The 15,263-nt window shown below is 48.9% G+C and overlaps 1 protein-coding gene across 1 annotated transcript in view; it reads right to left on the minus strand.

Moving 5' to 3' along the window:
* Window positions 1-15,263, minus strand: part of LOC119215282 (follistatin-related protein 4) — a gene marked incomplete at its 3' end in the record, with an annotated part of 74,559 nt that overhangs the window by 27,372 nt on the left and 31,924 nt on the right. Inside the window, exon 4 of the mRNA XM_062560454.1 lies at window positions 12,045-12,287. Coding sequence (XP_062416438.1) covers window positions 12,045-12,287 — 243 coding nt within the window. The remainder of the gene's footprint in view (window positions 1-12,044; window positions 12,288-15,263) is intronic.

A 15,263-nucleotide genomic window follows, 5' to 3' on the forward strand; every position in this document is an offset into this window, starting at 1 on the left:
AGTCCAGTTCTTATTTAAGATCTCAGGAACTCGGCCTCCTGAGACACGTTCCATGTTCAAGGACGCAGGCTGCTGTCCTTTGAGGACCTTCGGCGTCCCGCAGAGGGGACCAAACTGTCCCCCGGGACGGACCAAGGCTGCCGGTGCCGATCTCAACCTGACGGGGGAATTCTGATATGAGGCCCAATCAGAAAAGAGATGGCAACGTTTTTCGGGTTATGATTCCCAGGAGGAAGCAGGACAACATCAGTGAGTAATAACCCCCCCCCCCCTCTGGGTTCTTTTGTGCATTGACCGTCAATGAGTGATTGTCCACTAGAATAAGGAGTGAAGGCTTCTAACAGGCAGCCGGGAGCCAGGTTGAATCCGTGCTCTTTGTAAGTCGAGAGAGAACGTTAAAGGATCTCTTCTTTGGGAGTGATGAGCCGTGTTGAAGAATGCAAGGCTTCCCTCTCAAATGACCACATAACCACCATGAAGGTGTGCATCTCCCAAAAGAAGCATTAATCAGGCTCGTTTGGCCGCCATTGTTCGCTTTTAAAGGAAAAGGGGGAACACGAACATTCTGGTGATACTGAGGGATGTTCACAGGAAGTATTTGGGATTAAAGCTTTTCCCAAACTGCTGCCTGCTTTTAGTCAAAGTCATTTACAGCAACTAAGAAATCATCAATCACGCTATTTTCAATGTATTGTTTTAGTTTGTTAGTTTGCAATGTTCCATATTTGACATATTAGGATGTGATTTATGATTATGGAGCTTAATGAGAGCAGCAGGAACATCTGTATGTTCTAGTTCATCATCTACAATAACACATTCATAAAGAGGCAACACAACTGTATGATAGGGGGAAGGAGAAATGATGTATTTGTGATATGAGCTGCTTTTCAAAAAGCTCCTTTGGATGAGGAGTCATAACGGAGTTAGAAGGTCGTTTCTCCATCATGGACGAGTGGTGGGACCACTGACACAAACCAGAGGGAATCAACTCCATAACTGAGAAGTAAACTGCACAATGATGGCAGCTTCATTCTGGTTCCTCTAAGCGGCCGGATATCGATGCCATTTGAACGCTGATGACACCAAATGGCCGTGTTGACTCGGCGCTTCCAGCAGGTCTGGGTCCTGTTTGAGTTTGGACCGACTTCAGGAAGAAAATCCCACAGAGAGACGCCGTCTGAAGGCAAACTGGGTCAGGATGAAGCAGCTGATCCAAAGTCACTTCCTGCTGGTGGCAGGTTCAGAGCGAACATGGAACCTTTTGGGTGAGCGACTGAGGACCACTGGGTCTCTACGGTGGAGAGAAGTCCCACACACACACACGCACACACGCGCACACACACACACGCGCACACACACACACACACACACACGCGCACACACACACACACCCCAGAATAACGCTTTCCAAATATTGTCCCACTGCTCCATGGACTCCGGCGGGTGTATCGTGATGAACAGTGTTTGCCTAGTTTGAGGCGTCATTAGGGCTGGTGGGACGTCGAATGGGGGGGGCTACGTCCTGGAGTCCCACCTGCTCTTTGAGAAGGAACAACCTCAGGCAGGAACCACCACTAAACCTCCTGTTCCACCCAAAACATCTATTCATCAGCGGCTGTAATGAGCGCGCGCACACACACACACACACACACACACGCACACGCACACACACACGCACACACACACACACACGCACACACACACACACACGCACACACACACACACACACACACGCACACACACACGCACACGCACACACACACACACACGCACACACACACACACACACGCACGCACACGCACGCACGCACACACACACACACACGCACACACACACACACACACACGCACACACACACGCACGCACGCACACACACGCACGCACGCACACACACACACACACGCACGCACGCACACACACGCACGCACGCACACACACACACACACGCACACACACACACTTTACTGAAAATGCACGATCAAAACGCGGATTGATTGCATTTTCTATCATATAATAATTAACAAGGTGATCGCATTACCTGTGAACGTTTGATTCTTGTTGTTTGCTGCACTGTATTTAGATCTCACATCTCGGTTAACTGGCTTTGAGGATTAATTGGATTCTGAAAACCTGTAAATGTCCCTGAGTTTCAATTAGAAAGTTTGTCTTTCATCTGATGTTATTTTTAGCGCGATACAAACGCTTATTTTAAGAGCTGAAGTGTCCAATCGAAATCTCTTATCTTTTCTTTCTATTCATTTCTATAAATTTCTTAAATGTCTTAAATGCATTTGAAATGCAGATGTGCCGTTTCAGAGGAGCGTTCCTTACAGTGACAGGAATGGCCTTTTGCACTAATTGGGGCTCTGGGGAGTGAAGACGTCTCCATAAGATGTTCAGTTACAGCATCTAAATGAGCCGAATCCTTGACACGTCTAAAGATGTAAATATACATGCGAATAAATTACAAAGCATTTACTGGAGCAAATTATTGATGGCATTTTACGGAATACCTTCCTGGAGCTAAAGAAGACGGCTGTGCAAAGGTCTGAGGGGGGTTTGACATATGATGCAACACACTGGGTTGGTTTCTGTGGGGAGGTGTGACATCAGGAGCATGCATGCGTCCTGTGGAGGCATCCCATCATGTACAGTGAAATCTCTGCAGATGGAAACAAACATGAAGCTCTACTTTTCCCATACATACACACAAGTACTGCAGGGCGATCTAGATCAATGCCCCAAGATATATGTCTCAATAACGTCCAAGTACAGAAAGCAGTGTTTGAATCCCTCCTCTGGGGCTCGGAGCAGAAAGCTTTGTGAACGCAGCGCGTTCGCTTGTCCCACAACAGCCGCTGTGCACCGATAGATTCCCTATTTCTGTCATTTGCATCTGTTCCCATGGCAACAGACCCACAGCAGCAAAGGATGCTTGATATCTCTGTGAGGCGGGAAAACATTTCATTATTGCCCGTGTTCAGCGGCAGCATCTATTCTACATGATTATGGTCGTGATCGCTGCCACTGGAGGGAAATGGGATGTGACACACAACGCAAAGCGAGGGAGGATTGGAAGGACGCAAATGTTGCTGTTTTTGTTCTCAACGTGAAGCTTCTTTCTACCCAAATAACGTCCTCCAGCTCTCACTGAGGGATTCAGAGCATCCCCCCATGTGGAAGCAAGACAAGTACAACTGTTTCTTCATTTATATTCTTACATATAATGTATTACTAAATGTTGAGTTTGGAGAAAGTGTCAGTGTAGGATCAGTCTGTCCTCAACATGCTCCCTGTGATGCTCTGTGAAGGTTGTTCTGCTACTTTAGTAGAACTGGGTTTAAACTCTGAGCAGAGGTTTGAATCTCAATGAAACACCCACATGGACCAGGATCTGCAGCCTGCAGGTGGAGGGTTCACACCGGCAGGGGGGCCGCACCGCAAGGCCGGGCGGGGGGGGGCTCTTCAAAGACTCGGGGCTGAAGGGGCTCTGCGGGGGGGGGGGTTTAGGATATCGAATTTTGGGGGAGGCTTTAAGGTCGGAGCTTTTTCTCCTGAATCTGCTTCTTTTGCAGATGGTTCAGTAAAATCGTTGTTAATTCTTTATTCCTTGAGCCTAATTTTGTACAAAGTTTCTCCCAACTTTTCTCCAGTAAAGAATCCTCTGCTCCACCTGCTGATGAGGATCAGAGCATGAGACGTCTCTTCATACAAGTTCATGTGAAGGAACGGCGTAGAGAACTTTATTGTGGTTTAAACCCTCAGGTCAAAGCTTGGATGGAACTCGACTCTTCTTTTAGCTTCGTGCAGACGCCGTCGTTCTTCCCCCCCCCCCCCCACCCACACACACACACACAAACGCCGGCGCGCTGCCACCAAGCTCGTCTTACCGTAGTTTCGTGTCTGGGACTTTATTCTGGTTGGAGATTTCCGACGAGGGAAAGAGGGAAGCTCAAAGGTCGCTGCTGCGTTTTATCTCCTCCCGGAGTAACTGGTTCAGAAAGCGAGTCCGTCCACAGCGAAGCGTTAATTGGAATGAAACAGGAATATATACGGGATGCGAGATTAAGCGTGTGCATGAACGTGTGGCGAGGTAATCGCATTAGAGGAGCGTGTGGTATGCAGATGTGTTGCTTTCATAGCTGCTGAGGCCTCGTCCATCGGGGGGGGGGGGGGGGGGGATCCGTCTCACCTGCTGATGCACAATGAAGAGCCAAGTGCCTTCTGATCCCACCAGACGCACACATTTGTTCCCGATGACGCTGCCTTCCTGTAAATCTCTAATCAACGCTGCAGATCATCAAATCAGAGGAAGACGTGAGCGGTGATTCGCAGCCTCTTATCGATGGTGGGCTTCTGCTCGCTTGGTGCACCTCGAGTATCAATCCCGCTGTTTGGGTAATTAAGCATTTTGTGCACTCAGTGAGCTGAGATGAGGTTAAACACAGAGGTCAGACCACTGGGAGGAAAGAAGGACCCAACAGACGCGTCTCTTAAAGTCGAGTCCGAGCCGCTGGACTGAAGTTCAGGAGGAGGACACCGACCCAGAAGACAAGCCATTGTCTAAAGATAGAACGTCACATTTGATGTATTTTGGGTTTAATGTCAATGCTCGGTGAACCATTCGGGGGGGGGGGGGAGGGGAGGGAGGGGGCAAGTGTCTCTCTGTGTTAGACGGATTATTGCAGGGGACGGTCTCACTAAGACGGGTTGGAACATGAGGAGGGACGGGACAACTCAACGCAGACAGGGGAGGAGGAGAGAATATCAAAGGAAGCTAAATGTCTGCAGGCAGATTCCAGTTTTTCTAATAAAAACACTTGTCGGTGCAGAAGAGAGTTTTTAGAAGACGGAGCGACGTTGGACTGAAGAATAAAAACAAATCGCACAGTCGAGCAAACGAAGAGCGACTTCCTGCCTCGGAGATGAAGCTTGGGGGCCGCGAGCCGCACTGTGATCCAGACGAGGTTTAATAAGACATGAAGAGAAAGGAGGACAAGGAGAAGCGGGGATCGGGCCTCGGGGATGAAGGAGAGGAGCAGAGGGGGGAGGAGACGAAAGAGTGGAAGGGATCAGGGCTCTCAAGGGGGGGGGGGGGGCAGCTCGCTCCACCGCTTGGGCTCGAAGAAGAAGGCGTAGCTGGGGGTCGGGGAGGGGGGGGGGGGCGTGTCGGAGCTGTCTTGCGGCCTCGCGCGGGGTTCGTTGACTCGTTGGAAGCGAGCCGCCACTCAGGGTTTCCATCATCATCATCATCATCATCATCCTCCTCCCCGACGCGCACAACTTGCCGCGGCGCAGATAAGCCAGCGGGGGGGGGGGGGGGGGGGGGGGGGTGAAGCTCTGTTGGGTTAATTTGCTGAACCCGTTAAGCAGGAAAGCTTGTTGTTGGAGGTAGGAAGCTACCAGCTAGTGAGCTAGCTAATTCCAACATGCTTTCATGCTCCAGCGGTTCCATGAAGAGAAGATCTCCTTTGTTTGGCCTTCTAGGAACACGGTGACCAGCTGTGACACTTTAATCACCAGCTCATTTACTTTGTTTGTTTCTTTGTTCCACTGTATTTGCCGTGTTGTTAGGCACCATCATCGTTGTGTACTTTGTGATTAACACTGTGCATTAAGTGGTACAATTCTAATTAAAGTGAGCAGGTTTAGCAGAACCTGCACAAACACACAGGGGGATTTTTACTCTATTATTTCTCCTTGAATATTCCCAGGATGAGAAGAAGTTTCCTGTAAGCAACTCCTCTTTAAAGCTCCGGATTACAACGGCCTCCGTGCATCCCAAGTAGGACTTAATGATGCCAATTAACAGTTAGCTAGTAATGAAACACACACACACACACACACACACGAGTCATCTTCAGTCAGCTACTGAATAATTGCTGTCAGTGGGTTGTGAGAGACAGGGATCACACAGCTGGTGGTCTCAGGGAGGTCACAGTGAGGTCAGGGTGAGGTCAGAGTGATGTCGCGGTGAGGTCAGGTTGAGGTTTCAGGGAGGTCAGGTTGAGGTCAGGGTGAGGTCAGGTTGAGGTCGCTGTGAGGTCACTGTGAGGTCAGGGTGAGGTCACAGTGAGGTCAGGGTGAGGTTTCAGGGAGGTCAAAGTGAGGTCAGTTTGAGGTCAGGGTGAGGTCGCTGTGAGGTCAGGTTGAGGTCGCGGTGAGGTCAGGTTGAGGTCAGTGTGAGGTCGCTGTGAGGTCACGCTGGGGTCGACAAAGCCTCCTTCAGTACGCTTTTAACCACCCACTCAGGCGAGAGCTTTAGACGCAGATGATCAAGCAGCGCGTCGTGAGGAAAGCAAACCGCGGCGCCGCCATGACGATGATAAGCGGCCGTCGCCTCCCACCCGCCACGGGGAAGGATGGAGAGCGACCGGGCAGAGTGAATATCTCATGTTCCGCATGTGAGCAGCACAAACAGCCTTATTTCATTCAAGGCGGTTCTTTTAGTTCTCACTGATGAATGAGTGAATAACGTGTCTCTCTCCATGGTGCTGTTTTCACACAGAAGTTCTCCTTAAATCGGTGAGGCTGCGGGTATGAGTGGTAATAAGCTCCTGGCAGCTCATATTTGAGTGGTTTCTATAAAAAGCTGACTCAACATGGGGAGCCTGCTTCCACCATTTCAAGGTTTAAAGGTTTTAGTGTCTGGGTTTTTTTTTTTTTTGTTTGACATTTCTAAATAAATATTTGAGAGGGAAAAGTAGTTGAGTGAAATGTCAAAGAATCTCCTGCAGGCCAAAACAAAGCGAGAAGTCCCACTAACTGCAGAACTACTTGGAGAACTAAACGTGGAAATATTCCAGTTATCTGACGGGCCGATCGGCACAAAAAGCTCTTTGAGGGGGAAAGACCTGGTGCAGATCCAGTCCATTAGCCATTAGCCATTAGCCAGACTTCCACCAGGTGTGCCTGTCAACAGTAACGAGCCTGAGTGATGAAGGTCATCAAATCACCTCAAAGTGCTGCTGGTCAACAATGAAGCGTCGTGAAGACCGTCAGATAATAATGACTCTTCCACCAGAGGGGACCCGGCTCCCCCCCCCCTCCCCGCGGGCCGTCGGTGACACACAGCAGAATCCATCCGGGCAGCTCGGGCTCTCTGAGGAGATCAGGCCTGGGGGGTGAGGACAATAACACGGGCCGATAACTCGCCCGCAGCAGCTGGCGGGGTCGGCGCTCCCATCGGAGCCTCCGGGCTCTAGCGTCGATCAAGCTGTTTTTTACTAAACTAACTCTTATATCCCATTAGATGCAAAATACAAACAAACTGGCTTTGAATAATAAACTTTTAAATGACTTTTGTGTGAGATTTCATTCATTGTTTCATTGTCATTGGAATTATTTGATTGTTTTTTTCTGATCATCACTATGAGGACAAATACCCCTTTGATGTCTGTGTGGTTCCATGTTCAAACGTGAAGAGACTGAAGCCGTCTGGTCTCCTGAGGCTCATAGAACATGTGGAGGCTCACTGTTTGGACCACATTGGTCTTTTCTTTCTGTTGTGTGAGAGTGGGGACAGGACGTTGTGTTGCAATATGTCCATAACGCAGTTTACATACGTATATTTGGGGGGGGGGGGCACACACACGGAAAGCAGCACACATTGACAGTAGAAATGCAGCAGCAGACTACAAGGTACCAGAAGGGTCTCTATACAAGATGCTGCCATGGATTAAGAGCGACGCGGCTATATGATTTTGTGTGTGTGTGTGTGTGTGTGTGTGTCTGCAGACATTGTGCGACTTCTCCTCCTACTCAGGGTCACTTTGCCTGGAGGCGATGCTCGTATCTCTTATTTCTGTATTTTTCTCCTAAGCTGTGGACCGATTTAACGCAGACGAGGGGGGGGGGGGGGGAGCTTGACAGAGTCACTCAAGTCGCCCTCTGCAGCGTGGCGGGGGCACCGTGACAGCAGAACGAGGGAGGAAAGGGAGACGGGAGGAATCCCACTCGTTAGCAAACTGGCTCCCAACAAAAAGCTGATGGAGGCCAAAATGATTCATCTCTCACTTCCAAACTCACAGGCAGATCCGTGATATGAGCCGGAATAAAAGAAGCCACAGCGCCACCTGTTAACTTAACAAAAGACGTCTCCAGAGCCAAAGTCCCGTCCCCCCGCCCCCTCCCTAACAGAGCCAACACTAAGGATCCGTTAATGACTCCAACAAAGGGGAAGCGAGCGCAACTCTGTGTTTCAGAGACACAACGCGACTCAAAGGAATCCAAATGACACGAAATCTCCAACTCGCTCACGTCTTGATTGTCAAAGAACCCGTTTGCGCCACGCAGGCCGGGCGCCACGCAGGCCGGACGCCACGCAGGCCGGGCGCCACGCAGGCCGGGCGCCACGCAGGCCGGGCGCCACGCAGGCCGGACGCCACGCAGGCCGGACGCCACGCAGGCCGGGCGTGCCAAGCTCCTCCCGAGCTCTTAAAGACACACTGACATCGCTGTGACAAGCGCCTCAAAACACCGTAGGCATGAATAAACATCCTCTTTCAGAAGGGATTATTTTAGTCATGACAGAAGCGGTACGTCTTCACTGGGTGACGTGCTCCGTGTGTGTGTGTGTGTGTGTGTGTGTGTGTGTGTGTCTCAGTCCAAGAAGAGGAACGAGGAGGACGTCTTTGGGAGACGTGAAGAACGAATGAACAAAAGGCGACGGATTCTGCAGATTGTACAACACATCAAAGATGAAGTCCACACACATCCGATGCTTTAAAAGGTGTTCATCAATCAAAAGCTCCTCTACAGTACAAATGGTCTTTCATCATAGAAATTGTCAGAATATTCAGTATTTTTGGACCTGCGGTACAGATAACAGTCATCAGTGAGTTTGGCTAAAAGACGGCAAAGGATGCCAAAAAGGATTTGATTCTATTGTCTTTCTTCTGCTGTCATTTGGGTTTTCTTTGTTTTGTAAAAACGCCAGAGTGGGAACGGACTAATTAAAAGAATATTCCACTCATTACTGACAATAAACAATTATTGATTTGAAGAGGAATATAACTGGACATCAATCCTATTGTTTTAGAGGATTCATTAACATTCAAAATCCGCCGTTGGACCAAATTAGACTGTATTCATGAAATGGACGTAGTCATGGTGACGTCACTCCTTAGTTTGGGCTGTTTGACTCTAAATGGACCGTCATTCACTAAATGAACATCATGGTGCATTGAAGAAGACTTGAAACTAGAGACTGAGACCATAGAGAGAAGCAGAGAACCGATTGGTTGATACGTTCTCTTTGGACTTGTAGGCCCTTCATGTTGACATGAGATCCCAGCGCCTCGTCAACGATGGGACAACAGCAGAACTCTGCTGCACTGTCCTTGAAAATGTCCCCCCAGCAGCAGGGGGCCGGGGACAAAGAGGATGTTCATGAGACAGGGGACCACAGCTGGACCAGGGGACGTCTTTATCTGGGACAGAGCATCCGTTCCACCGTCCACGGGGAGGAAATCTGCTTAACGAGGGACGGAAGCTGGACCGCTCGTTAATAAACCCAACCGTAACAAATAAAGGGCTGTCAGGGGGGGGCCTGGGGGGGTGTTACACCTGGTAGCCGTACTGCTCATTAACCCAACAGAGGGTTGTCATGGCAATAAAGTGAAACCATTTAGACTTTTACTTAAAGGATTCATCCATTATCAGCATATTTGCTGATTGATTTGCTGATGATGAGCTAAATCCTTTTATCTATATATAAAATATATATACAAAATATCATTTTATTCAACATTTTTTCAGGCTACACTTGACCCTTGTATTCTTTAACATGAAACCTGGCCTACATTCGGTCACTTTACTTATTTTGATCTGGTATGTGTTCCAATAATGCATTGAGTTAATAAAGCATGAGGTCAGTTATCATCAATAAAACCCATCTTCTAATTACCTGTTTAATCTTTACCACTGAATTCAAAGTAAAGAGAACATTGTAAGCAGCTGTTAAATGCGACGATGCATCGAGTTCAAACAATCAGAACCCACCAGATGAACTACGGCCGATACGTGGGGCTTAACGGATGATGTCATCGGGACTCACTCACCCCCCCCCCCGACTGAAGGGAACCAGATGTCCGTTTGGTCTCCTCATCAGGGAGATGAAAGCATGAATCAAAGTGTGTCCGATCAGGAGCATGGAGGTCCAGAGCGACACATCTGCTGATCCTCATCATGTCTCCAATTAGCACAGCTCACTAATGGACAGAGTCCCTCAGCGCCAGCAACCAGACACAAACCCAACCCGCCTCTCTCAAAGTCAAACCCTCAATCAAAAGGGGGTTTTGATGGCATCAATTATTTTGTGACGCGGTGTCATTTTTCACAAAAACACTCGACATCCTGAAGGAAAAAGCCGCTTTATGGCGTTTAGTAGTTTGAATCTAAATGTGTTATTAAGTCTGAGTGCAGCTTGCATATCCGTCTTTTTTATGGACAATGTGCCCCTCTGGAAGCTGTTGGGGGTCAAATGACTCTTAACTTGGAAGCAGTGGATCATTTTTCCCTCCTGGAGGACGTGGAAAGCAAAGATCAAACTAGCTCACAGAAATCTTAAAAAACGGATTTCCCTCATTGAAAATGTGTATTAATGAGAAGCCGCTCCTCCGGTCTCCTGCGTCCTCTTTGACACGTTTTATTAGCCTCTCTTCTTGTCCCATTGTTATTCTAATGTGTGCACTCATTGTTAAATCAGCACGGATTAAAGTTTGCATGTAAGCGTGTCACTGAGGGATTAGACCACTAAAAAGGGAATCAAATCTCATGCATGTATTTGACTCTCAGACATTGTGGTTAAACAAGTTTAAGTTGCTTCTAAGTGTGTTTAAAAGTATTTGTTAAGAAATGTCAGGGGGACGTCCTCTCTGGAGGGACACCATGGGTCCTCTTCCTCTTCCAGGGTGTGGTTCTCAGACTGGGAGTAAAAAATATTTCGCCACCGAGCCGTTAAAACGCTCTGGGCTCAAAAAATGGGCCAGAAAGACTATAATCAAAACCAACAGAGGAAGAAATCAATCAATGTGTTGACAAAGGGGGTGAAAAGTAGTTTCATCGACTCTTCACTCGGTTTTCCGTAGAACAACAATATATTAGGGTGAGTGATGTCAGAGCTGGAACATTATCTAGTTATCAAGTTCACTGTTTCAAATACTGGTCAAATTATTCTGGTTATTATTGAATACTGCAGATTATCCTCAATGAAAAAAACCCTGCATCGAGTAATTCATCATTTATAAAGAGCACACGGTCAGGCTTTCCAATCATGTCTTTGTATGTCAGGTGCAATAATGACTTCCCATTAACACACACACACACACCAGTGACATCTGACTGGTTTCCAACCTTCTGCGTCTCCTGCTGGTTTGCATCCAGACGTCTCGGGTTTAAGCCTAATGTGCCGACTGAACGTCCCTAATGTGGATTAGCTATGCATGGCCGAGTGTGCCAGGAACCCTTCGCTCGCTGACGTGATACCACTCAACACGCCGCCGTGTGTGCGTGTGTGCGTGCGTGTGTGCGTGCGCGAACACAAAAGCGAGCACTCTAAATACCTACGGCTCTTACTTTCTGTTTCAACATGCACACTCTGAGGGATCAGGGGGGGTTTTAGAGACTAGTTTGACCTGGAAAGCAGGTACACATGGTACAAAGGGTACAAAGGGTACAAAGGGTACACATGGTACAAAGGGTACACATGGTACAAAGGGTACATAGGGTACATAGGGTACAAAGGGTACATAGGGTACAAAGGGTACACATGGCACACATGGTACACATGGTACAAAGGGTACACATGGCACACATGGCACAACGGGTACAAAGGGTACACATGGTACAAAGGGTACACATGGCACACATGGTACACATGGTACAAAGGGTACACATGGCACACATGGCACAAAGGGTACACATGGCACACATGGTACAAAGGGTACACATGGCACACATGGTACAAAGGGTACACATAACACAAAGGGCACACACGGTACTTTTCCCAGCCAGCTGGCTCCTAGCGCGTGCTGCAGGTACCTTTGAAGAAGCAGTCCTTGCTGTGCACCACGTAGATGCGGCGGCGCTGCAGGCAGGCCGTGCGGTAAACCTCGCAGTGGTTCTCGTAGAAGCGTCCGTCCGAGCCGCACACCGGCACGAAGGAGGGCCGGCACTTCTCCTGGCAGACGCACTCGGCGCGGCCGGTGTCCGGCATCAGGACGCACTGACGCCCCCGGCCGCAGTACGTCCTGCGGCAGGGACCGCCGTCCGGGTCGGTGGGGGCTGCAAGAGAGAGAGAGAGAGAAGAAAGGGTTTTTACTCACAACAAGGAGACGTTGCTGCTCAGCTCACTCTGATGGAAAATGACTCATTTCTGGGAGAGGAGACCTCATCCTTCACAAGAGTGAAAATGAAATACAAAGACCACCAAGTGGTACTCTGAACGAGTCTGAGCATTGGTCAGACCTTCCACCTGCCAAGTGTAACATTTGCTGCCCCAGCTGATTGAAGAATGAAGTAGCAGAGGATCGCATTTCATTCTGCAGCAAACCTATAATCACGTTTTCATGGACCCCTGCTTTATGGAACTCAAACACAACTCAAGAAGAATACAATGAAGGAAGCCTTTCAGTAACAGGATGAATTGCATCAGGAATAGAAAAGCAGCTCCAGCCAAACACCTCCGGTCCTGATCAACGCCGTGAGACGGTGCTAACGAGGAGAGGCCTTTTTTTGGAGCAAACAGCCAGGTGTCCTCGTTAACACTCCTCGGTCGCACAGCACAAACGAGACACAAGACGGGGCAACGCGGCGCTCTCACCTCCCCGAGGCCTCCAGCGCACACAGAGTTCACCCTCTTCACACAGGCCCAGTTTGTACCAGCTCCAGCCCCCCCCCCACACACACGACAGCATATCCATCATCACCGCCTGGAACACCTCGCCCCCCCGCCCCCCAGATTGAATCTCTCAGCCCAGAAGCTGCTGATCCAGCCAGACGCGCCACCTCGGTTTGATCCCCCCTGACTCTGAGAGCCTCAATGATTTCTCACCTCGGCTTTTTACAACCATGTGACCATATTTTGACCTCTGAAAGCAACCTGTCAGTCACAAGTTAGCCCCGCCCTACGGTCCGTTTTAGACAGAGAATGTTTACAATGAGAGCATTTTATTTATTAAGAGGGAATAAATCAAGAGAGAAGTATGGTCATGTTCTCATAGACGTCTATGGGAGCAGAAGAGTCGCCCCCTGCTGGTCACTACACAGAAGTAGAGTCATTTCCTCATAGACGCCTATGGGAGCAGAGGAGTCGCCCCCTGCTGGTCACTACACAGAAGTAGAGTCATTTCCTCATAGACGTCTATGGGAGCAGAGGAGTCGCCCCCTGCTGGTCACTACACAGAAGTAGTCATTTCCTCATAGACGTCTATGGGAGCAGAGGAGTCGCCCCGTGCTGGTCACTACACAGAAGTAGAGTCATTTTCTCATAGACGTCTATGGGAGCAGAGGAGTCGCCCCCTGCTGGTCACTAGACAGAAGTATGGTCATGTTCTCATAGACGTCTATGGGAGCAGAGGAGTCGCCCCCTGCTGGTCACTACACAGAAGTAGTCATTTCCTCATAGACGTCTATGGGAGCAGAGGAGTCGCCCCCTGCTGGTCACTACACAGAAGTAGAGTCATTTCCTCATAGACGTCTATGGGAGCAGAGGAGTCGCCCCCTGCTGGTCACTACACAGAAGTAGAGTCATTTCCTCATAGACGTCTATGGGAGCAGAGGAGTCGCCCCCTGCTGGTCACTACACAGAAGTAGTAATTTCCTCATAGACGTCTATGGGAGCAGAGGTGTCGCCCCCTGCTGGTCACTAGAGAAGGTGCAGGTTCAAGGAACTGCAGCATTAACCTTTCAGAATGTGAAGTTCAAAAAGTACTGTTGTAACATCACATACAAAGTTTTGGAGCAAAAGCAAAGCTTCGGCCTTCAATGACCCCGTCGAGTTTTAGCACCGTTTCATCTTTTGAGATCTCAAGCACTGGTTGTGCCGCTTTTCTTTTCTACCTTTGATGTTAACAAGCTGTATTATTTGCCATAGAAACCAGGGTGAATATAAAAGGAGAAACCAGACGCACTACATGAATTAACTGGACGTCACGACGGAGGGAAAACAGCACCATGAAATGGGGAAAATGGAATCATACTTCGTACAGATAAAGAAATAAAGGTATACAACTGAATCCAACATAACATTACATCTGTGGTATGGGACATTGTGAAGGCTGTTTTACTGCTACGGGAGATGGATACACATCCAGAAGGAACTTTGTGTTGATAAGATGCTGAGAGGGGGTCATTCTATTATCCCTCTGTGGAGCCCTGCTACAGAGAGCACAGTGCAGGCTTCCATTATAATCCAACGGGGGTAAACACACAATCCTATCTCAACTCACAGCATACTCAAGCCTGCACAATATTAATGACATGAAGCTGACACACACACACACACACACACACACACACACACACACACACACACACACCCTACAAACAGATACTAAGTGAAACAATTAGCTCATTGTTCTGAAGTCTACTTTTTAAAGCAAGATGTCATGTCAAAATGGGAGAGACTTTTTTTTTTACCAAGTCTTCATTTAAATGTTAATCCCATGTTAAATGTTCGCTTTTCTGAATAAAATGTTTTCATTAAGATATTGGCTTGGATAAAAGTAAAATCTGGTAATTATTAGTTCCTTTGAGCAGAATTACCTCTCTAATATTTCTGTATCTGGCTGTGGAAACAGTTCCATTGAAATACCAGATTACACACGTGATAAACTTGGACCTGAGCTGCCATTGACGTCCTTATCAGTCTCAGGGAGGAGCAGCAGGAGGAGGAGCAGGAGGAGGAGGAGCAGACAGACTCAGTATCCCTCTCGGTCCAAACCAATAACGCTTCTCGGCGTCTCGCCGAAGCGTCCGTGGGAAACGCAGCGCGCGCCGGCTCCCTCGCGACCTTGCTGCCGGTGTCAAGGTCGGACGACTACGAGACGGTTTGTGTTCTCGCGCCGCGGGAGATTAAACGCTTAGCTGCAGCCCACCGAGGGCTGCGCCCCCCCCCCCCTATTGCCCTCTCCCATTTTGCTGGGAGAAAAGAGTACATGAGCAGCAGCACGGACAATGGCGCCTAAGTTCCCGCCTACAAAGCGCCAGGCTGAAGAGGCTTAACGCGGCGTCCGGTAATCCTCGCCGACGCCTCGTCCC

This window comes from Pungitius pungitius, unplaced genomic scaffold, assembly GCF_949316345.1.
Source record: "Pungitius pungitius unplaced genomic scaffold, fPunPun2.1 scaffold_63, whole genome shotgun sequence".
In the NCBI taxonomy this organism is placed as follows: Eukaryota; Metazoa; Chordata; class Actinopteri; order Perciformes; family Gasterosteidae; genus Pungitius; species Pungitius pungitius.